The sequence below is a fragment of the Bubalus kerabau genome, chromosome 22, assembly GCF_029407905.1.
Source record: "Bubalus kerabau isolate K-KA32 ecotype Philippines breed swamp buffalo chromosome 22, PCC_UOA_SB_1v2, whole genome shotgun sequence".
Taxonomy (NCBI): Eukaryota; Metazoa; Chordata; class Mammalia; order Artiodactyla; family Bovidae; genus Bubalus; species Bubalus kerabau.
In genome coordinates this window covers 45,008,458-45,033,142 of record NC_073645.1, presented here as the reverse complement: position 1 = coordinate 45,033,142, position 24,685 = coordinate 45,008,458, and the positions used below count along the sequence as shown (strand labels likewise).

Below are 24,685 nucleotides of genomic sequence, written 5' to 3'. Positions count from 1 at the left end.
ATGGGCTTATTTCTGAGTTTTCTATCCTGTTCCAGTGATCTATGTTTCTGTTTTCCTGCCAGTACCATACTGTTTTCATGACGAGCTTTGTAGTATAGTCTGACATCAGGGAGCCTAATTCCACCAACTCTGTTTTCTTTTTCTCCCCCTCCAAGATTGCTTTGGCTACTCAGGGTCTTTTGTGTCTCCATACAAATTTTGAGATTTTCTGTTCTAGTTCTGTGAAAAATGCCATTGGTAATTTGACAGGGATTGCATTGAATCTGTAGATTGCAGTAAGTAGTATAGTTATTTTGACAATATTGATTCTTCTAATCCACAAACATGCTATATCTTTCCATCTGTTTATGTCCTCTTTGATTTCTTTCATCAGCATCTTATAGTTTTCAGATTAAAGGTCTTTTGTCTCTTTAGTGAAGTGAAGTGAAGTTGCTCAGTCGCGTCCGACTCTTTGCAACCCCATGGACTGTGTAGCCTACCGTGCTCCTTTGTCCATGGGATTTTCCAGGCAAGAGTACTAGAGTGGGTTGCCATTTCCTTCTCCAGGGGATCTTCCCAACCCAGGTATCAAACCCGAATCTCTTGCATTGTAGGCAGATGCTTTACCATCTGCGCCACCAGTCTCCTTAGGTAGGTTTATTCCTAGGTATGTTATTCTTTCTGATGCAATGGTAAATGGAATTGCTTCTTGAATTTCTCTTTCTGATCTTTTGTTGTTTGTTAGTGTGTAGAAATGCAACAGATTTCTTGTATTCATTTTGTAACATGCAACTTTACCAAATTCACTGATGAGCTCTAGTAGTTTTCGGGTAGCATCTTTAGGATCTTCTATGTACAGAACCACCTGACCTGCCTTTTGAGAAACCTATATGCAGGTCAGGAAGCAACAGTTAGAACTGGACATGGAACAACGGACTGGTTCCAAATAGGAAAAGGAGTATGTCAAGGCTGTATATTGTCACCCTGCTTATTTAACTTACATGCAGAGTACATCATGAGAAACGCTGGGCTGGAAGAAGCACAAGCTGGAATCAAGATTGCCGGGAGAAATATCAATAACCTCAGATATGCAGATGACACCACCCTTATGGCAGAAAGTGAAGAGGAACTAAAAAGCCTCTTGATGAAAGTGAAAGAGGAGAGTGAAAAAGTTGGCTTAAAGCTCAACATTCAGAAAACGAAGATCGTGGCATCCGGTCCCATCACTTCATGGGAAATAGATGCGGAAACAGTGGAAACAGTGTCAGACTTTATTTTTGGGGGCTCCAAAATCACTGCAGATAGTGACTGCAGCCATGAAATTAAAAGACGCTTACCCCTTGGAAGGAAAGTTATGACCAACCTAGACAGCATATTAAAAAGCAGAGACATTACTTTGTCAACAAAGGTCCATCTAGTCAAGGCTATGGTTTTTCCAGTGGTCATGTATGCATGTGCGAGTTGGACTGTGAAGAAAGCTGAGCACCGAAGAACTGATGCTTTTGAACTGTGGTGTTGGAGAAGACTCTTGAGAGTCCCTTGGACTGCAAGGAGATCCAACCAGTCCATTCTAAAGGAGATCAGTCCTGGGTGTTCTTTGGAAGGAATGATGCTAAAGCTGAAACTCCAGTCCTTTGGCCACCTCATGCGAAGAGTTGACTCATTGGAAAAGACCCTGATGCTGGGAGGGATTGGGGGCAGGAGGAGAAGGGGACGACAGAGGATGAGATGGCTGGATGGCATCACGGACTCGATGGACGTGAGTTTGAGTGAACTCTGGGAGTTGGTGTTGGACAGGGAGGCCTAGCGTGCTGTGATTCATGGAGTTGCAAAGAGTCGGACACGACTGAGCAACTGAACTGACTGAACTGATGTACAGAATCACGCTACCTGCAAACAGTGACAGTTGAACTCACTTTCCAATTTGGATTCCCATTACTTCTTTTTCTTGTCTGATTATTGTAGCTAGGACTTCCAAAATTATGTTGAAGAAAACTGATGAGCGTGGACATCCTTGTCTTGTTCCTGATCTTAGAGGGAATGCTTTTCGCCACTGAGCATGATGCCAGCTATAGGTTTGTCATAAGGCCTTTCTCATGTTGAGGAATGTATCCTCTATATCCACTTTCTGGAGAGTTTTTATCATAAATGGGTGCTGAATTTTGTCAAAAGCTTTTTCATTATCTATTGAGATGACCATATGGTCTTTCTTCTTCAATTTGTTGGTATGATGTATCACAATGATTGATTTGCAGATGCTGAAGAATCCTTGCCTCCCTGGGATGAGTCTCAGGGATTCACCACTTGATCATGGTGTATGAACTTTTTAATGTATTGTTGGATATGGATTGCGAGTATTTTTGCTGATGATTTTTACATCTGTGTTCATCAGTGACATTGGCCTGTAATTTTCACTTTTTGTGGTATCTTTGTCTGATTTTGATATCAGGGTGATGGTGGTCTCATAAAATGGGTTGGGAAGTTTTCCTTCCTCTGTGACTTTTTGGAAGTTTCAGAAGGATAGATGTTAACTCTTCTCTTGATAAAATTTGCCTGTGAAGCCATCAGGTCCTGGACTTTTGTCTGCTAGGAGGTTTTTAATCACGGTTTGAATTTCAGTGCTTGTGATTGGTCTGTTCATATTTTCTATTTCTTCCTGGTTCAGTCTAGGGAGATTGTACCTTTCTAAGAATTTGTCCAAAGAATGGACTGATTTTTTTTTTTAACAGGTCTTTCAGTTCCGTTCAGTTCAGTCGCTCAGTCGTGTCCGACTCTTTGCAACCCCATGAAGCGCAGCACGCCAGGCCTCCCTGTCCATCACCAACTCCCGGAGTCCACCTAAACCCATGTCCATCGAGTCGGTGATGCTATCCAACCATCTCATCCTCTGTCGTCCCCTTCTCCTCCTGCCCTCAATCTTTCCCAGCATTAGGGTCTTTTCAAATGAGTCAGCTCTTCACATCAGGTGGCCAAAGTATTGGAGCTTCAGCTTCAACATCAGTCCTTCCAATAAACACCCAGGACTGATCTTTAGGATGGACTGGTTGGATCTCCTTGCAGTCCAAGGGACTCTCAAGAGTCTTCTCCAACACCACAGTTCAAAAGCATCAGTTCTTCGGCACTCAGCTTTCTTCATAGTCCAACTCTCACATCCATACATGACCACTGGAAAAACCATAGCCTTGACTAGACGGACCTTTGTTGACAAAGTAATGTCTGCTTTTTAATATGCTGTCTAGGTTGGTCATAACTTTCCTTCCAAGGAGTAAGCATCTTTTAATTTCATGGCTGCAGTCACCATCTGTAGTGATTTTGGAGCCCAAAAAAATAAAGTCTGACACTGTTTCCACTGTTTCCGCATCTATTTCCCATGAAGTGATGGGACCGGATGCCATGATCTTCGTTTTCTGAATGTTGAGCTTTAAGCCAACTTTTTCACTCTCCACTTTCACCTTCATCAAAAGGCTCTTTAGTTCTTCACTTTCTGCCATAAGGGTGGTGTCATCTGCATATCTGAGGTTATTGATATTTCTCCCGGCAAACTTGATTCCAGCTTGTGCTTCCTCCAGCCCAGCGTTTCTCATGATGTACTCTTCATAGAAGTTAAATAAGCAGGGTGACAATATACAGCCTTGACACTCCTTTTCCTATTTGGAACCAGTCTGTTCCATGTCCAGTTCTAACTGTTGCTTCCTGACCTGCATACAGGTCAAGAGGCAGGTCAGGTGGTCTGGTATGCCCATCTCTTTCAGAATTTTCCACAGTTTATTGTGATCCATGCAGTCAAAGGCTTTGGCATAGTCAATAAAGCCGAAATAGATGTTTTTCTGGAACTCTCTTGCTTTTTCCATGATCCAGCAGATGTTGGCAATTTGATCTCTGGTTTCTCTGCCTTTCCTAAAACCAGCTTGAACATCTGGAAGTTCACAGCTCACGTATTGCTGAAAACTGGCTTGGAGAATTTTAAGCACTACTTTACTAGCGTGTGAGATGAGTGCAATTGTGTGGTAGTTTGGGCATTCTTTGGCATTGCCTTTCTTTGGGATTGGAATGAAAACTGACCTTTTCCAGTCCTGTGGCCACTTCTGAGTTTTCCAAATTTGCTGGCATACTGAGTGCAGCACTTTCACAGCGTCATCTTTCAGGATTTGAAATAGCTCAACAGGAATTCCATCACCTCCACTAGCTTTGATCGTAGTGATGCTTCCTAAGGCTCCCTTGACTTCACATTCCAGGATGTCTGGCTCTAGGTGAGTGATCACACCATCGTGATTATCTGGGTCATGAAGATCTTTTTTGTACAGTTCTTCTGTGTATTTTTGCCACCTCTTCTTAATATCTTCTGCTTCTGTTATGTCCATACCATTTCTGTCCTTTATTGTACCCATCTTTGCATGAAATGTCCCCTTGGTATCTCTAATTTTCTTGAAGAGATCTCTAGTCCTTCCCATTCTGTCGTTTTGCCCTATTTTTTTGCATTGATTGCTGAGGAAGGCTTTCTTATCTCTCCTTGCTATTCTTTGGAACTCTGCATTAGGCAATTCACATTATTAGACTAGAACACATCCAGTAATGCATAATTGTTTTAATTAGTTTGCAAAATCATAACCAAATTAGATATTTGATTGGAGATTCAGAAGTTTTAATGCTGCTTTGAAAAATACTTCCTTACAATGTTATCTTTCTCATAATGGAAAAAAGAAATAACATCTGCTAAGTCAATGATTTGTTGAAAGCACAGGTATTTTTTGTTTCCTTGTCTTAGGTCTTCCAAAAACTCTGCTTTGAGCTTGTTAAGTTCTTCTGCCAAAAGTTTCAAGTTGTACGGAAACATCTGTTCATCTAAAATAAAGATACTCAAAATTATTTGGGTAGATTAAATTTAGCTGGACTGATGACACTAGGAAATTAATTTGATTACTTCAGACAAACCATTCAGATTCTTCTACAAATAATAATTGAGCTGGTATACATGTAGACAAAGGTCACCTTAATGCAATACAAGCAAATCATTTAAACAACTTGCTACGAAACGTGTGCACAGAAAAGGCTTTTTGTTGACAAAATAAGTCAACTTACAATCTTATTGGATTAACAGGTAGGAAGGCCAAAGAGCAGAGCTAGAAAATGACAGTTGGGTTTGAAGCTCATATGCCTAGAATAGTTGTCCAGTATAGTTTCCTACAATGATGGAAATGTTCTATGTTTGCCCTTCAGTCCAGCAGCCACTAGCCATGTGGGTGGTGTGACTGAGAACTGATTTTTTTTGTTGAACAGCTTTATGGAGGTAAAATTAACATTACAGCTTACCAACTACAATTCAGTAGTTTTAGTATATTCACAAATATAAGCAGCAATGATCCCAGTCAATCTTAAAAAACATTTTTATCATCTGTGATAGCTAACATCACCCTCCTGCCCCATCCCCCCTCTCTCTGCCCTCAATCCCTAAGCAACCAGTAATCCACCTCGTGTTTCCAGATTTCCCCATTCTGGACATTTCACATGACTGGACTCACACTATGTGACTTTTGTGACTGGCTTCTAGCACTTTACATACTATTTTCAAGGTTCATCCATGTTGTAGTATTTTCTTGCTTTTTATGGTTGAATAATCCATTTTATGGATAGATGGACATACCATATGTTTGTCAGCTGATGGACATTTGGGTTACTTCTACCTTTTGGCTGTTAGTAATAATGATGCTGTAAGCACTTGTGTTCTTGCCTGGAGAATCCCAGTGATGGGGATGCCTGGTGGGCTGCCGTCTATGGGGTCGCACAGAGTCCGACACGACTGAAGCGACTTAGCAGCAGCAGCAGCAGCAAGCACTTGTGTACAGATTTTTATATGAATATGTTTTCATTTCTAGGTCCCATGGTAACTACATTTAATCTTCTGAGGAGCTGCTAGGCTGTTTTCCAAAGCAGCTGCAGCGTTTTACACTGCCGCCAGTGGTGTCCATGGATTCTGAGTCCACCGCATCCTCACTAAAACTTGGACTTTTAGATTCTGGCTGGCCTAGTGAGTGTGCAGTGGCATCTCACTGTGGTTTTGATCTGTATTTCCCTGGTAACTAATAATGCCAGGTGTGTTTCCATGCAGTTACTGGCATTTGTATATGTTCCCTAAAGAAATTTCTACTCAGATTTTTTGCCCATTTAAAAAATAGGGTTATTTGTCTTTATTATTGAGTTGTGAGAGTCCTTTATATATTTTGGGTATAAGTCCCTTATGAGATGTGATTTGCAAATATTTTCTCACATTTTGTGGATTGTCCTTTTACTTCTTGATGGAAAGAGAACCAAATTATTTAATTTTATTTAAGCAGAGTTCTAGAAGCTAGTGCCATCTCCTTCACCAAGAGGGGGGGGAAAACCCCATTTTAATGGATAGGAAGAGAATTGAGAGTAATTTGGGTATAACCCCAGTCCACCTTGATTTTATGTTGTTGTTTAGTCACTAAGTCATGTCCAATTCTTTGCCACCCCATGAATCGTAGCATGCCGGGCTTCCTTGTCCTTCCCTGTCTCTTGGAGCTTGCTCAAACTCATGTCCATTGAGTCAGTGATGCCATGCAACCATCTCATCTTCTGCTGCCCCCTTCTCCTGCCTTCAATGTTTCCAAGCATCAGGGTCTTTTCCAAGGAGTTAGTTCTTTGCATCAGGTGGCCAAAGGATTGGAGTTTCAGCATCAGTCCTTCCAATGGATAGTCAGGACTGATTTCCTTTAGGATGGACTGCTTTGATCTCCTTGCAGTCCAAGGGACTCTCAAGAGTCTTCTCCAACACCACAATTCAAAAGCATCAGTTCTTTGGCACTCAGCCTTCTTTATGGTCCAACTATCATATCTATCCTGGAAAATCCCATGGACAGAGGAGCCTGAAAGGCTGCAGTCCATGGGGTCGCTGAGGGTCGGACACAACTGAGCGACTTCACTTTCACTTTCACTTTTCACTTCCATGCATTGGAGAAGGAAATGGCAACCCACTCCAGTGTTCTTGCCTGGAGAGTCCCAGGGATGGGAGAGCCTGGTGGGCTGCTGTCTATGGGGTCGCACAGAGTCGGACACGACTGAAGTGACTTAGCAGTAGCAGCAGTATCATATCCATACATGACTACTGGAAAAACTATAGTTTTGACTATATGGACCTTTGTCAGCAAAGTGACGTCTCTGCTTTTTAATACATTGTCTAAATTTGTCATAGCTTTCCTTCCAAGGAGCGTCTTTTAATTTCATGGCTGCAGTCACCATCTTCAGTGATTTTGGAGCGCAAGAAAATAAAATCCGTCACTGCTTCCACGTTTTCCCCTTCTATCTGCCATGAAGTGATGTCACGGTCCTAATTCATTTTACAGACAAAGGCAAACGGCTGAAAACTTCTACTACAACTATTCTTGTTTTCTTTCTGACGTGAGACCATTTTTGTTCCGGCTCTTTTCCAAACTTTGTATTATAACCCATACACGGGTTGCACGTTGCAACCAGTGTTTTTCTAAGATGCAATCAAATAGACCACAGTAGAGCTCATTAATCATGGGAGCGTTTTGTGAAACTTGTTTCTATGCAGGAGTGTGTTCATGTAAGGGGCTACACACACTAGGTTACAGTATTAAAATCGAGTTATGGATCAGGGTTAAAAAAAGAAGCTTGAAAAACATAATATGGTTAGTATACTGTTTCTTTTTCCAATGTCCTAAGTTTTTCTAAAGGGATTAATAATAAATGTTGGGGATGTGCGGGAGCATAACAGAAAGCATAGACTAGAATCAGACTTATCTCTGAGCCCCAAGTTGCCCAAGTATATAGCCACTGTTCAGTGTAGCCTTAAGCAGGTATACGTATCCTCTCAGACCCTCCATTTCCCCATTTGTAAAACTACACTTCCCTGATAGGGTTCTGAAGACTAGAAATAATATATAAGGCTCTTGGCATGTAAAAGGAGTTCAAGAAATGTTAAGCTGCTGTTATTTTTTTTAAATCAAGGGTGATAGTAAAGAGTTCGATATTTAAAACCTAAAGGAATAATTTTCCAGAACTGTAATTACCACACATTTCATCTAAGTTCAGGCTGACAGTGCACTGAGCTTGTTCAGATGCCATGCCGATTTTCCAGCTGGGCCTGACTACCTCTCCCCATCCCTTACTTCACTCTAGACTCAATGGCTTCTTCTGTGTTCTAGAATATACCAGCTGTACCTGGTACAGATAAAGTAGCTTTCGGCACTACTTGGAAAGATCCTCCGGGCATCAGTATGGCTTGCTGTTTCCTTTCATTCGCATCTTTGCTTAAATGTCATTTCCTCTGAGAAGTCTTCATGATTGCTCTTTTAAAAATAAATCCTCCCATCACTACACTGTCTTACCCTACTTTCTTTTTCTTCAGAGCACTGGCATATATTCATATATTTCTTTTTTGTGTGTGTCTCCTCACCAGGACATTCTGTTCCCTCCAAATGTTCCAATATCTAGAATAAAGCCTAGTACAGAGTAGCCACTCAATAAAAACCTACTGGATGGATGAAAGCCTGATTCCAGGGGTAGAAGTTTAACACAATCGAGTTGCACATTTAAACTGAAAACATGATGTAAACGTCACAAATGAAAGTACATAAAGTACTCGTGTCCAGGGAACAAGAGTAGCAGCAGAGAATAGTCTCAATGAATAGAATCTTAACTACTCAGCATACCTTTGGCTTCCTTCATTGTCTGAGAGACAATTCTTCGGAGGGTCTGATCAGCTTGATGAAGAATGTTAGTTGAACAGATAAGTCTGTCTGTTTCCTAGGTAATAAGACATTGTTATTGGGACAGTTACCTAGTTATACAAAAGAAATGACCAAAGTATAGGTGATACATAGGTGAAGAGACTGAAGGAAAAGTAAAAGTGGCTTTTCTGTTCCAGGTATCCTTCTCTACTGAAAGTGTTATTTGCTCAGTCGTGTTCAACTCTTTGTCACCCCATGGACTGTGGCTCGCCTGGCTCCTCTCTCCATGGGATTTCCCAGCCATGAATACTGGAGTGGGTAGCCATTACCTTCTCCAGGGGATCTTCCAACCCAGGGATCGAATCCAGGTCTCCTGCATTGCAGGCAGACTCTTTACCATCTGAGCCACCAGGGAAGCCCCCTTCTTCTCTAGGAGAGGGTCTAAATGAAATACATCAAGTTGTGAACTGGGTTCCATGTAGGTAGTATGCTGGTTAATGTCTAAGAACAGGCTCTCAAAGACAGAAACAAACCCATCTATAGTGTTTGTCTATTTAGAATGGGAAAGATTCTCTATTCAAGAAAATTAGAGATACCAAGGGAACATACCATGCAAAGATGGGAACAATAAAGGACAGGAAAGGTATGGACCTAACAAAAGCAGAAGATATTAAGAAGAGGTGGCAAGAACAGACAGAAGAACTACACAAAAAAGATCTTAATGACTCAGATAACCACGATGGTGTGATCACTCACCTAATAAAGCCAGACATCCTGGAATGAGGAGTCAAGTGGGCCTTAGGAAGCATCAACAAGCAAAGCTAGTGGAAGTGATGGAATTCTGGCTGACCTATTTCAAATCCTAAAAGATGATGCTGTTGAGATGCTGCACTCAATATGCCAGCAAATTAGGGAAACTCAGCAGTGGTCACAGGACTGCTGTGACCTGAAAAAGGTCAGTTTTCATTCGAATCCCCAAAAAGGGCACTGCCAAAGAATGTTCAAACTACCACACAATTGCACTCATTTCACATGCTGGCAAAGTAAAGCTAAAAATTCTCCAAGCTGGGCTTCTACAGCATGTAAACTAAGAACTCCAAGATGTTCAAGATGGATTTAGAAAAGGCAGAGGAACCAGGGATTAAACTGCCAACATCCCCTGGATCATAGAAAAAGTAAGAGAATTCCAGAAAAACATCTACTCCTGCTTTATTGACTATGATAAAGCCTTTGACTGTGTCAATCACAACAAACTGTGGAAAATTCTTCAAGAGGTGGGAATACCAGACCACCTGACCTGCCTCCTGAGAAATCTGTATGCAGGTCAAGAAGCAATAGTTAGAACTGGAAATGGAACAACAGACTGGTTCCAAATTGGGAAAGGAGTACATCAAGGCTCTATATTGTCACCCTGCTTATTTAACTTATATGCAGAGTACATCAGGTGAAATGCTGGGCTAGATGAAGTACTAGCTGGAATCAAGATTTCAGGGAGAAATATCAATAACCTCATATGCAGATGACACCACCCTTATGGCAAAAAGTGAAGAGGAACTAAAGAGCCTCTTGATGAAGGTGAGAGAAGAGAGTGAAAAAGCTGGCTTAGAACTCAATTCAAAACACTAAGATCATGCCATCTGGTCCCAATTACTTCATGGCAAATAGATGGGGAAACAATGGAAACAGTGACAGACTTTATTTTCTTGGGCTCCAAAATCACTGCAGATCGTGACTGCAGCCATGAAATTAAAAGATGCTTGCTCCTTGGAAGAAAAGCTATGACAAACCTAGATGGCATATTAAAAAACATAGACATTACTTTTCCAACAAAGGTTCGTCTAGTCAAAGCTATGGTTTTTCCAGTAGTCGTGTATAGATAAGAGAGTTGGACCATAAAGAAGGCTAAGGACCGAAGGATTGATGGTTTTGAGCTATGGTGCTGGAGAAGACGCTTGAGACTTTGGACTGCAAGGAGATCAAAGTAGTCAATCCTAAAGGAAATCAGCCCTGCATATTCATTGGAAGGACTGAAGCTGAAGCTCCAATACTTTGGGTCACCTGATGCGAGGAGATGACGCATTGGAAAAGACCCTGATGCTGGGAAAGACTGAAGGCAGGAGGAGAAGGGGATGACAGAGGATGAGATGGTTGAATGGCATCACTGACTCAAAGGACATGAGTTTGAGCAAGCTCTGGGAGATGATGGACAGGGCAGCCTGGCATGCTGCAGTCCCTGGGATCGCAAAGAGTCAGACACGACTGAGTGATTGAATGACAACAATGGTATAAATATTCCCATCCATGCCCACTTCATGCTACCAATGTAACATCAGCAGGCTCCACCGTTTCTGAAAATTTAACAGCTGCCTTTGAGCAAGCAGTGCAGGCTGCCTCCAGAGCACCACTGCACCCAGGTATCAGGGGCTGGATGCTGGTGAGACGCTGGGGTAGGGACAGAGATCATCATCCACACGTTACTCATACTTCACACTCAGCTCCAAAGGCTCTTCCTAAGAAGATCCTTCTTCTGAGAGAAAGTTCCTTCTCATTTATGCTAAATCTCAACTGGAAGACTTACTTTTTGTTCCAAATTCTCCTCCACGTATTTTATTGGATTTTTCAAAGCAGTAATCAATAAATCAGTCAGCTTCAGCCTGTAAGAGGAGGTAGGATTAAATAAATTCTTATATCAAACACCTGTTTTTTAAAAGAACTTATTTTTGAGCACTAAGCTGAATTCTAGAGGAATAGAAGTGGTATGTCCAAAATCCTAAACAGAAGGGGAAAAGCAAAGTGATTTGGAAGCTACCTTCTACTTGCAAAATTCAAATGTAGAACTTCAAGAAGCCCCCCAAAATCCCTCCTGTAAAAAATACTAATTTCCCAAGACCCCTATTAATAAGCTTTGAAAAGACATTCTCTCTTTTCTCTCATTAAGTGCTGAACTTGAGGCACCTACAACTTTATATTCCCCAGAGAAGCATGCTTAGTCTTTATTTCCTGGCTTCTACTCATTTGTGTGTGTGTGTGTGTGTGTGTGTATGTATGTGAGCTCAGTTGTCATGTCCAACTCTTTGTGACTCTATGGATTCTAAGCCACCAGGGTCCTCTGTCCATGGGATTCTCCAGGTAAGAATACTGGAGTCAGTTGCCAATTCCTACTCCAGGGGATCTTCCTGACCCAGAGATGAAACCTGCAGCCCCTGCACTGCAGGCGGATTCTTTACTGCTGAACCACCAGTTAGTAGCTGTAGTATTTCACAGAAGCCTGGGAAAGGCATATTTGTCATATCATCTTTCAACTTCCGATAGAAGGCCACCAGATTTTAGACAATCCCTTCACAGCTATGCTGGGACTATTTTAGACCACGGGTTGGTTTTTTTTTTTTTTCCTCCCTGGTTTAGGTTTTTTCTTTTTTAAATTATATATTTATTTATTTGGATGCACAGGGTCTTAGCTGTGGAATGTGGAATCTTTTTAGCTGTGGCCTGTGGGATCTAGTTTCTGGACCTGGAGTTGAATCTGGGTTCCCTGCTTTGGGAGCACAGAGTCTTAGCCACTGGACCATCAGGGAAGTCCCTGGACCACGTTCTTAAGACTCAAGACAAACCTGCAGATTCTGCTCCGGGTTGGCCCTGGCACTGGCAAAGCTCACACTCCTTCCTACTTCTAGTAAGAACTCGCCCCCAAAGCAGTGATGATAACCTTAGGCTGCTCTCATGGGATATCTCAATATCTCAACCAGCCATTCATTTCTGAAGGAAAACATTTTCAGTATTCCAGAAACACAAGCCATCAATCAGTTATGTGTTCGCCTGCTCAAAGTTTCAAGATATTATGAGAAGTTAAAATTAGAAATCTCAGCCGTAGCTTATTTCATTAACCCTATGAACAATACTTACTTAAATCCAATTTTGAAAGTTTTTAGAATGTTAAGAGTATTACAAAATGCATGGAAACTGTATCTTGGGAACTAAACATTTTGAAGAATGAGTTTAAGAAAAAGATTTATATGATTGGAAGAGAATACAGAGTACAGAGTTTAAAACATTAGCCTTTTAAAAACTGTTGATCGCATATGGACAACAGTGAGGCAGGAACTCAGGGACCGTGGGAGACATACCTCTAGAATTGTGTTGTTCCTGCAGCACCCACAGGCCACATGCAACCAGTTAAGTTTAAAGTGATCAAAATAACATTTAAAATTCAGGTCATGGGATTTCCCTGGTGGTCCAGTGTTTATGAATCTACCTGCCAATACAGGACATATGGGTTGGATCCCTGGTCTGGGAAGATCTCACAAGCCTCAGAGCAACTAAGCCCGTGGCCACAGCTACTTAGGCTGTGCTCTAGAGCCTGTGGTCCACAACAAGAGAACCCACCGAAAGGAGAATCCCATGCACAGTGACTAGAGAGCAGCCCTACTCTCTGCAACTAGACAGAGAGCCCACATGCAGCAAAGACGACCCAGGGCAGCCAAATAAATAAATAAAATTCAGGTCATAAGTTGCACTGGTTTTATGTCTAGTGCTTGATGGTCAGTTGCATGTGGCTAGCAGCTACTGAAGTGACTTGGCGGCGGCAGCAGCATCAGCTACCATACTGGGCAGGACAAATACAGAACAGTTCCATCATCAGTGAAATTTCTATCAGAAATGTTGTAAACTAGAACTCTAGAACTCTCGAGACCTATTTCAGTAATCAAATGCATTAGACAGCATAGCCACAAGCCTCACACCTACACAAGCAGTGTAACGGAGTGAGATTTAAGGCACAACCAGGATTCAGTTCCATTCCTTTTCTCTGTATAAGAAAACTACTGGGGGGACTTCCCTGGTGGTCCAGTAGTTAAGACTTTGTGCTCCCAGTGAAGAGGATGTGGATTTGATCCCGGCTCATGGAACTAAGATCTCACAAGCCTCGTGGTGCAGCCAAAAAAATAAAAAGTTTTTAAAAAAAACTGACAAAACTGTTGGGCAATCTAGACTACACTACTTCAGCAAGAGTATCAGAGGTACCCTACTCTGAACTCCCTGCCCTGATCCCTGGGAAACCGTAAAACTTTAACAAGAGGACATATTTGCAAACAAACCTGGATTCACCTCTCAGGTGTAACTGACAATCGGAGTGACTCTGGGCAAGCTAAACTCCCTCACTGTTTTCTCTTCTGCACAAAGGGGAAGAAATAATCTCTCTCCAAGGCTTGTGTGAAGAGCAACCAAATGGATACAGAAGTATGCAGCCCAGGGCCTGGCTCAGCGAGGCACCTGGTGTAAAGACACCTTTGAGTGGGGCTACCTTGCCTCTGAAGCACATGCTGGACTCTGAATTGCGAGGCTGTGGTGTTCCCAGGCATTTTTCTCGGGGTTGGGCTTTTCTATTTTGTTTCCCATCTGGTGGATGGTCTCGGCAGGCAGTGGTCGTAGTCTCTGAGCATTCCTCTGTAGACAGGTCTCAAGAGCATAATCTAAAAACAGCTGGCAAAAGCCTAATGAATCTGAAAACAATTCAAAAACCACAAAATTACTCAGGAAGTATTTTTCCAAAATGTGAACTAAACGTATTTACATAAGTTATCCCATCTGCAGAAGGAAAGACCATTCGCAGTACTGCATGTGTAGCTTTGAAAATGAAGTAAATCCATATAAACCTCCTAATCCACTTAAGTTCTCACTAAAAACAGTGATCCTTGGTGTTTTGTTTTGTTTTGTTTTGTTGATGCAGAGTATTTTTAAAGTCTTTACTGAATTTGCGACAGTGTGGCTTCTGTTTTATGTTTCGGTTTATTGGCCACAAGCCAAGTGGGATATCAGCTCCCTGACCAGGGATCAAACCCTCACCCTTTGCATTGGAAGGTGAAGTCTTAATCGCTGGATCACTAGGGAAGTCCCAGCACTAGTAAATTTGATACATGAATAAATATCTTTGTGTGTGAGAAAAAAAAATGTGTTAATTACATTTCCGAGCCAGCTGATAGACTTCATATCTCATACTTTGATAATAAAAGTTGTCATCTAAAATCAAAAGCAGAGGTCTAGACACAGCAGTCTTCGTTAAGGGGTAGAGAGCCTGGGCCTCAACAGCTGCAGAAGATATCAGATCTTGATCCTTCAAGCAGGTTATAAAATCCTTCCACATGGCTTCAGTCCTGCTGGGTGGGGCAGACATCTGACACCCGTTAATGACAGCCAGCAAGAAGTGTTCAAGGAACTTCAACAGTTCCTGGCGAAGCAATTTCCACTGGGATGGCTGCAAAATACCAGAGAACTGAAAATTATATTAGGCTTTGGCCAGTAGTGTGGTCATGTCTCAATACCCGCCCTGCTCCATATGATAATTTCTGAACCATTTGGAGGTCTCTAGTCACAGTACTCTGGCCTGGAAAATCCCATGGATGGAGGAGCCTGGAAGGCTGCAGTCCATGGGGTCACTAAGTCCGGCACGACTGAGCGACTTCACTTTCACTTTTCACTTTCCTGCATTGGAGAAGGAAATGGCAACCCACTCCAGTGTTCTTGCCTGGAGAATCCCAGGGACAGAGGAGCCTGGTGGGCTGCTGTCTATGGGGTTGCAGAGTCGGACACGACTGAAGCGACTTAGCAGCAGTAGTCACAGCTTGCTTTCTCATACTCATGTCTTCACATATGCTATTCCCTCTGCTGAAAAACTAGTCAGTGATATTAGCCCTCTGTGAACGCCTTTCAGACTCAACCATGCAGAAGGTATGCAGACCCTCCCTTGCCTACCACGACACCTATATACACTGAGTCTCCACTCTAAGAGGGTTTACACTGTTTAAGCAGCTCCATGTCCCTGCTAGATCAATAGTCTGCTGTATACCCAGCCTTCAGCAGAGGGTTTCACACCTAATAGATGCTCCAGAAGTGTTTATGAAATGACTGAATAAGTGAGTAAATGAAAGAATGAAAAGCTGTTACCATCTAGGAGAAAGAAGGAACCAACATAAATATCCTGCCAAAATAAAAACAGTCTGGCTAAGATATAGCAATGCCCATGTGCCCTTGAAATAAGAAAAGTTGCAGACAGAAAGAGGATCAGCTGAAAAGTCTCTGGGTCCAGATGAAAGGACCTCAGGCTAACAATAGAAATGGAATGGGATAGGGGAAGATAGAGTAAACAGATTGAAGGGAAGAGAATAAATAGCTTGGAAACACAAGTAACCTTGCTGCTGCTCAAGGGCTCTGGAGAGCACTGACTCAGTTATGAGGTCAAGGCTGGAGGGAAAACACAAGGACGGGAGATGAGGATCCCTCTCCTGTCTGTCCACGCCCCATAACATCACTGAGATTACAGCACACAAAACTAATATTGGTTTGGCCAAAAAGTTCGTTCGGATTTTTTCCGTGCCCTCCTACAGAAAAACCCAAATGAATTTTTTGGCCAACCCAATATAACAGTGAAATCCACTGAAAAGAAAACAGCAACACAGATCACTTCCTAAAATGTGAGATATCCTAATCATGGTAACAAGATGAGCCCCAGGGCCTTTGTAGGGGGAGAGTGGAAAAAATACAGTAAGAAAACAGGGAAAACCACAGCAAATACAATCTCTATCGACAAGTTCCAGCTTCCTCCAGAGTGGTGAAATACTATTACCAAAGTAAATCCACTGCTACTACGGGACTGATACCATATTTACCTCACAATTAACCAAGAATGGGGAAATCTATAACTTTGCTGGTGAAGTCCAAAATTTTTCACATGCCAAATGTACTGTATTTTTGCAAATATACTCACAGACTGAAATCACACCATATTTGCATTTTATTTATGCGAACTCATCTACATTCAGCACTAAACTACAAAACTACTTAAAATTTTCAGAATATGTCACTGAGTATTTTCTCTAGAGTTAGCATGAGATGAGTGCCATCAATCTACTGTTCCCTCAAAAGTCTCTGTTTTCACATGCTTCTCAAAGGGATGCATCTCATCACACTGAGGGTGATCTGAGGGCTTAAAGCTGAGTATGGCTTGGCACCCAAACACAAGCCTATTACTTCATCTGGTGGTCAACTAAGAAACTGACATCTTTTCCCATTCTTGCAGTGGCAGGTTTACTCCGATTACGAATGAAGATCCAGCTTCAGAGGCAGAATTCTTCATGTGTACAGACTGTACCTTCACAGGAGGCACCCTAGTAAGTACCTTGTTACTTGTAATTTTGTATTCTTCTTTAAAAGGGTTTCCCTCAAACTGCATAACTTAAAGCCCCATAAAACCTGGATTTTCCTGGCTGATTGTTAAATTGGCTGTGTTGGAATTTTTGACAGCGTCTGTCCCTCTTTTCAGAACAACCTTCCCAAAGGATTTTCAGGAGGGTATCTGACAATGGGAGATTTCCACGTTGCACGCTAACTTCAGAATCTAACCCTATACTGGTGGCTGTTTGTACCTGTCATATTCACAGTCAACTTATTCTGTGCAAACCAGCTCACTTTCCTCGAACCCCCGTCTGTCCTCCATCAGGGATCCTTCTCCCACACCACGCATTATCCAGTACACCTATGGTGCCATCCAACCATTTCATCCTCTGTCGTCCCCTTCTCCTGCCCTCAATCTTTCCCAGCATCAGGGTCTCCTCCAATAATACATTTTCCTTGGCTACTGAAGACGGGAGAAGGGGACGACAGAGGATGAGATGGTTGGATGGCATCACCGACTCAATGGACGTGAGCCTGAGTAAACTCCGGGAGTTAGTGATGGACAGGGAGGCCTTCGACAGGGAGGCCTGGCGTTCAAGGAGTCACAAAGAGTCGGACACGAGTGAGCAACTGAGCAACTCCGGCCTACGCCCCGACCCCTCCGTACTGACCAATGGGCTTGCGCTTGCCTTCTCAAGGGCCGCTTCCGGCATTACGTCATCGTAGGCGACGACTCCCACCGCCCAACGCAGTTCCTGCTGTAGCCAGTGTCTGAGGGCGCCCGCGAAAGTTGACTTTCCTGCCGCGGGCAGGCCGCAGAGAACGCAGAGGACTAGCTTCTGTGGCCCTTCGCTGTGCGCTCCTCTGACGTTCTCCCCCATCTTGCTGTAGCGGGAGACCCGAGGCCACCGGAAACGTTGACGGCGCAATGTCCGTCAAGCCGCGCATGCGCAGTTCCCCACCACCGGGTTGCGCCTCCTGGGGGCGCGAGGGAGAACTAGGCGAGTCCTCGGATCAAAAAGGCCTTTGTCGTCTCGGTCATCTCCGAGATCGTCCCCTTGGACCCTTGAAGCAGTGGTGCTGAACTGACTGTGAGTCGAGTCCCCTAGGCTGGCAAGTTCACGGGGATGCGTTTCCTAAAAGATCAGAAAAGTTGGACTTAAGAATTCCGTGGGATCCAGTCAACGCTGTCACTGCGGAGGGCAAGATTAAATCCCTGGTCGGGGAGCTATTAATGAAATCCCTTAAGCTGCGCGGCGAGGCAATTAAAAGAAAAAGAACCATCGAGCTGCAGCTGAGTCCGACAACTGTGCTCCACTGTTCCTTCCAGGTGACAGGTGGAGAGGCGAAAAATATTAGTTATTGCGCGGTAACGCCACCAGCCGGCAGCAAGTGTCGGGAAATGAAGGCAGGAAAGGTACATTCCTCCTTACACTTCTAAGTCCAGTGCATTCACGCAGACAAAGCTTTTAGTGTTAAAAAAAGAAATGCTAAGATGTGGGGAAGTATAAAACAGATTCCCTCTATGGGGAATGTGATGTAGAAAAATTGCATTCAGAGTATAGCTTTCAGCTTATCTTATGAGGTTACTTCTTCGTCATAAGGAGATATGTTCAAAATGTGGTGAACAAGTGAATGAGAATGAGTATATACTGGGGCAAAATATAATTAATAACCTGGTGTTGTATCTGATATATTTGTGATTACAGAGCAACCTCATTTTCTTTCTCTTGGGGTGAAGGTGACCATTGAATTAAACATTCATTTCATGACAGTTCATTGTCATAGGCCCAGTGCAAGATCCCTCTCTTTTATTATTGTTTTTTATTCCTCATCCACGCTCACACTCATTTCCTCTCCTTTTCCTTGGCAACTTTTTTTTTTTCTTGTTTAAACACGGTTAGTTTTGCTTGCTTACTTTTTAAGAGCAGTTTTAGGTTCACAGCAAAATTGAAAAGAAAGGGGAGAGTTTACATACACCTCTGCCCACCCCTACCCAAGTCTCTTCGAATATCAACATCCAGGATGGTACATTTGTTATGAATTGATGAACCTACACATCATTATCAGGCTTCCCTGGTAGCTCAGCTGGTAAAGAATCAGCCTGCAATGCAGGAGACTCCAGTTGGATTCCTGGGTTGAGAAGATCCCCTGGAAAAGGGATAGGCTACCCACTCCAGTATTCTTAGGCTTCCCTGGTGGCTCAGACAGTAAAGAATCCACCTGCAATGCAAGAGGCCTGGGTTTTATCCCTGGGTTGGGAAGATACCCTGAAGGAGGGCATGGCAACCCATTTGAGTATTCTTGCCTGGAGAATCACCATGGACAGCAGAGCCGGACCGGCTGCAGTCCATGGAGTTGCAAAGAATTGGACATGACTGAGCAACTAAGCACAGCACAGCACACATTATCACCCATAGCTAACATTGGGTTTATTCTTGATGTTATACATTCCATTAGTTTTGGCAAATGTATAATAACATGTACCCACCATTATAGTGTTATACAGAATAGTTTCACTGCCCTAAAAATCCTCTGTACTCTACCTATTCACCTCTCCCTGAAATGAAGCAGAACCCCGCGGTCTTTGCCAACCATATCCTCAGCCAGCTTTTTGTCTGTGGAAAAACTTGAGTCAAAGGGTAAGTTTCTTTATTTAATTTCTTTCTAATTCCTAGAGCTAAGCCTACTGGAACCCCTTTCTATTCACAAACAGATTTTCACTTAAAAAGACCTTGAACTACTTTACCTTAACTCAAACACGACCTGGACGGCACGCATTGTTCATAACCTCTCCAAAATCTCACCTGTAGTTGCTGAGATTAACTAAGACGTTGATTCTGTACTCTAGTAGAGCTGACTGTGGTTCAGATCATGCACTCCTTATTGCCAAATTCAGACTTAAATTGAAGAAAGTAGGGAAAACCACTAGACCAGGTATGACCTAAATCAAATCCCTTATGATTATACAGTGGAAGTGACAAATAGATTGAAGGGAATAGATCTGATAGAGTGCCTGAAGAATTCTGGACATAGGTTTGTGACACTGTACAGAAAGCAGTGATCAGGACCATCCCTAAGAAAACCAAAGACAAAAAGGCAAAATGGTTGTCTGAGGAGGCTTTACAAATAGCTGTGAAAAGAAGAGACACTAAAGGCAAAGGAGAAAAGGAATGATCTACTCATTTGAATGCAGAGTTCCAAAGAATAGCAAGGAGAGATAAGAAAGCCTTCCTCAGTGACCAATGCAAAGAAATAGAGAAAAAAAAAATAGAATGACAAAGACTAGAGATCTTTTTAAGAAAATTAGATATACCAAAGGAACATTTCATGCAAAGATGGGCTCGATAAAGGACAGAAATGGTATGGAACTAACAGAAACAGAAGATATTAAGAAGAGGTAGCAAGAATACACAGAAGACCTCTACAAAAAAGATCTTCACAACCCAAATAATCACGATGGTGTGATCACTCACTTAGAGCCAGACATCCTGAAATGTGAAGTCAAGTGGGCCTTAGGAAGCATCACTATGAACAAAGCTAGTGGAGGTGATGGAATTCCAGCTGAGCTACTTCAAATCTGAAAGATGATGCTGTGAAAGTGCTGCACTCAATATGCCAGCAAATTTGGAAAACTCAGCAGTGGCCACAGGACTGGAAAAGGTCAGTTTTCATTCCAATCCCAAAGAAAGGCAATGCCAACGAATGCTCAAACTACCGCACAATTGCAGTCATCTCAAACACTAGCAAAGTAATGCTCAAAATTCTCCAAGCCAGGCTTCAACAGTACAGGAACTTAAACAGTACATGAGAACTGTCAGGCATTCAAGCTGGATTTAGAAAAGGTAGAGGAACCAGAGATCAAATTGCCAACATCTGCTGGATTATGGAAAAAGCAAGAGAGTTCCAGAAAAAAAATCTACTTTTGCTTTACTGACCATGCCAAAGCCTTTGACTGTGTGGATCACAACAAACTGTGGAAAGTTCTTAAAGAGATGGGAATACCAGACACCTGATCTGCCCCCTGAGAAGTCTGTATGCAGGTCAAGAAGCAACAGTTAGAACTGAACATGGAACAACAGACTGGTTCCAAATTGGGAAAGGAGTCAAGGCTGTGTATTGTCACCCAGCTTATTTAACTTATATGCAGAGTACATCATGAGAAATGCTGGACTGGATGAAGCACAAGCTGGAATCAAGATTGCCAGGAGAAATATCAATAACCTCAGATATGCAGATAACACCACACTTATGGCAGAAAAAGAAGAGGAACTAAAGAGCCTCTTGATGAAAGTGAAAGAGGAGAGTGAAATAGTTGGCTTAAAACTCAACAGTCAGAAAACTAAGATCATGGCATCCTGTCCCATCACTTCATAGCAAATAGATGGGTAATCAGTGGAAACAGTGGCTGACTATTTTCTTGGGCTCCAAAATGACTGCAGGTGGTTACTGTAGCCATGAAATTAAAAGACGCTTGCTCCTTGGAAGAAAAGTTATGAACAACCTAGACAGCATATTATAAAGCAGAGACATTTCTTTGCCAGTAAAGGTCTATCTAGTCAAGGCTATGGTTTTTCTAGTAGTCATGTATGAATGTCAGAGTTGGACTATAAAGAAAGCTGAGCGTGAAGAATTGATGCTTTTGAACTGTGGTGTTGGAGAAGACTCTTAAGAGTCCCTTGGACAGCAAGGAGATCCAGCCAGTCCATCCTAAAGGAAATCAGTCCTGAATATTCATTGGAAGGGCTGATGCTGAAGCTGAAACTCCAATACTTTGGCCACCTGATGCGAAGAACTGAGTCATCTGAAAAGACCCTGATGCTGGGAACCATTGAAGGAGGGAGGAGAAGGGGATGACAGAGGATGAGATGGTTAGATGGCATCACTGACTCAATGTACATGAGTTTGAGTAAACTCTGGGAGTTGGTGATGGACAGGGAAGCCTGGCGTGCTGCAGTCTATGGAATCACAAATAGTCAAACATGACTGAGCAAGTGAACTGAACTGAACTGGACTAGACTTTTAGTAAATGCTTGTCTCTTTGGCTGCTACCTACTTACAGACCCATAAAAATGAACTTCCTTACTTTAAGTCTCCAAAGAGGTATTGTTCGTACCCATTTCAGCAACTCCTCCTCTAAAGTTTGCTGCTGCTGCTGGTAAGTCACTACAGTCGTGTCCGACTCTGTGCGACCCCATAGATGGCAGCCCACCAGGCTCTGCTGCCCCTGGGATTCTCCAGGCAAGAATACTGGAGTGGGTTGCCATTTCCTTCTCCAGTGCATGAAAGTGAAAAGTGAAAGTGAAGTCACTCAGTTGTGTCTGACTCTTAGTGACCCCATGGACTGCAGCCTACCAGGCTCCTCCATCCATGGGATTTTCCAGGCAAGAGTACTGGAGTGGGTTGCCATTGCCTTCTCCGCCTCTAAAGTTTAGGCCAATGTAAAACTTAAAACTTATTGGCTCCTTTTCTATACCTTACCATCAATGTCATTTTCAGTTGAATCACTAAGTTACCAGTCTTACCTTCCTACTTATTTTCCTTATTTTTTAAAAAAAAGAAAAACTAACAAAGATAGCCTAAAATGTGAGCCAGATTTTTAAATGTTACCAAATATTGAACTAATTTTACAGTATCAAGTGTTTTTCTGATTTCCCAAAGACCACTCTCCTCCTAGTCTTGGGAGGCTGAAAGCAAAGTAAATGAACTAATGTGAATGTGGGTACTTAGATCCAGAATAACCATCATTCTCACTAATCCTAAGAATCACCTAAGTGTCTAAGGAGAGATCAAGGGTACAAGCAGCTTCTCCTAAGATAAGGGAGAATCTGAATGTTACCAACCTCTGGCTCATAGCAACAATGAATAGATATCAATTCCTTGTTTTTTTAAGCTTTCAAAACTATCTCCTCAGAAGAAAGAAATTCCTAGAGATTTCCAACAGAGATTTTTTACTGTTTGCTTACTTCCATCATTGTGTTTAAAAAGATGTTTAAAACAACCAAATCCTTCAACAACAATAAATGAGCCTTGTATTTTAACACTGTGAAAGTTATCCATTCAATGTATTTGTGTATCAAATACTGTTAAATGCTAGGAATTCACACATAAATAAAGACATACTCTGCTGGTTAAAAAAAAAGTTAATTTATTTCAGGAGGAAAGTGAGAAAAATAAACTGTCCACAGCACAGAGATAAGTGTAACTGAATCCTAAAAAATTTACATTGGCTGTTCATGTTAAATTGTATATAAAAGCAAAACTATCAAAGGTTAAACTGGTAGGAAGGATTCTATAGCTTCCCCTTAACCTGCATCATAATGGAACAAAATATCCCTGGAAGGACTTTTAATAAACATAACCTCCAGTTTTGGATTTTCTTTGACATACCTAAAAAGCATAATAGTCATATGGAGGAATGAGTTTAATTAATTCTGTAGTAGGGTGGAAATCTGCTTGGTTTTGAATGATGTACAGGATTTTCTCTGCTCCAAAATAACAGGCTTTCCAGGAAAAGGGAACCGCTTTTGCAAAGGTTAAGGTAGGAGGGAGGGTAGGGAGGCAGGCAGGAATCAGAGTACAAAAAAGGCTGTACTCATTCAAGAGCAACAAGCACCAGAAGCAGCAGCAGAGGGCAGAGCAGAGGGTGGAACGGAAGTGACTGGGAATGAAGGCTAAAGGACAGTAAAGAAGCTCCTGGAATTGTTCAGATGAAAGTTAGTGCTTCAAAACAGAAGCAGAGAGGAAGAAAGATACGATAGATTTCCTTTCAGAAAACCAAGATTTCGTGACTTCACTGGCTGTGCAAAAGAAAGGAGAGACCACAGAAGTCCAGTTTCTTGACTCCTGGTCATTCAGCCTTGTTCACAAAAGCTGAAGTCCAGTGATAATGTTGACCCCGCTCCTTCAAGTGCAGACTGATGTTTCTGAAGAAGAGCTTATTTTCTTTGGACTGTGCAAACATGTTACTGTCAATGAAAGTTAATTTATTAGAACAAGAAGGAAGACCTTTCAAACTCTGACATTCCACTTTCTTATTCTGATTCCCTTTTTCCTTTCAGAACATGGAAAACTCATCTCTATGGGCTTCATGAAGAGGATGGGTGGTGGTGGTGGGGAGGGACCATATACCTTCCTACCCTGAGAGTATCTAGAAAATTCCATCCGCTCCCACTTTTCTGGGCAAAGCTGAAAGGCCCTTCAGGTTCAGCTCAGATTTTACTCCACCACAGACCCAATACTTCCTGATTGCTCCTCCAGGGGCCTGGAGTGCAGACAGCTCGGGGGTGGAGTGGGGGGGCGACCCCCTTCGGGCTCTACTGTTTCTCCACCTTCCATCTGACCTGGTGGCCCCATGGACAAGAGGCCCACATCCCAGAGCCCCAAACCTTCCTCAGATACCACCTGCCCTGGCCCCACTGCTGCCATGGACAACATCCAAATCTCTGAGACTAAAGTCAAACTGTCGGCATCCACCTGACACCCTCGAAAGAAAGAGCGCGTGTGGGAAGGGGGGTGAGGAGAGAAAATCCAACTCCATGGCCACCCCATCCCCATCCCCCCCGCCGTACCCCCCTCCCCCCAATCACCACCCTAGGCGGAAAGGCTCAGGGTCTGTTCCAGAGAGTGAGGGTTGGGAGGAGGTGCTTCAGGTCTCTAGAAAGAGGACACCACACTTACCTTGGGAGGGACTCTCCTCTTTGGACCAGGTCCAAAGAGGCACTGGCATCCCCACTACCTGCTATTTCTCTAAGCTCAAAGTCTCTGGTTGTCTGAGGAGGCCTTACAAATAGCTGAGAAAAGAAGAGAAGCTAAAGGCAAAGGAGAAA

General features: G+C 42.7%; 2 protein-coding genes across 3 annotated transcripts in view; one reads left to right on the top strand and one right to left on the bottom strand.

Moving 5' to 3' along the window:
* Positions 1-13,996, top strand: part of IKZF5 (IKAROS family zinc finger 5) — a 35,276-nt gene extending 21,280 nt beyond the window's left edge. The window contains exon 5 of the mRNA XM_055559888.1: positions 8,888-13,996. The gene's annotated coding sequence lies outside the window, so the exon portion shown is untranslated. The remainder of the gene's footprint in view (positions 1-8,887) is intronic.
* On the bottom strand, positions 4,550-17,864 carry PSTK (phosphoseryl-tRNA kinase). 2 transcript variants are annotated; one of them, XM_055559895.1, is made up of 6 exons: positions 17,528-17,864; positions 14,649-14,940; positions 13,990-14,188; positions 11,269-11,344; positions 8,673-8,766; positions 4,550-4,821 (listed from the first exon to the last, which is right to left on the bottom strand). In XM_055559895.1, the coding sequence occupies exons 1-6, from the start codon at positions 17,735-17,737 to the stop codon at positions 4,622-4,624; spliced, it is 1,071 nt and encodes a 356-aa protein (XP_055415870.1). In that variant the 5' UTR covers positions 17,738-17,864; the 3' UTR covers positions 4,550-4,621. The 2 variants fall into 2 exon arrangements, with proteins under 2 accessions (XP_055415870.1, XP_055415871.1); XM_055559896.1 differs by having other exon boundaries at positions 17,546-17,864.
* Between the last annotated feature and the right edge of the window lie 6,821 nt (positions 17,865-24,685).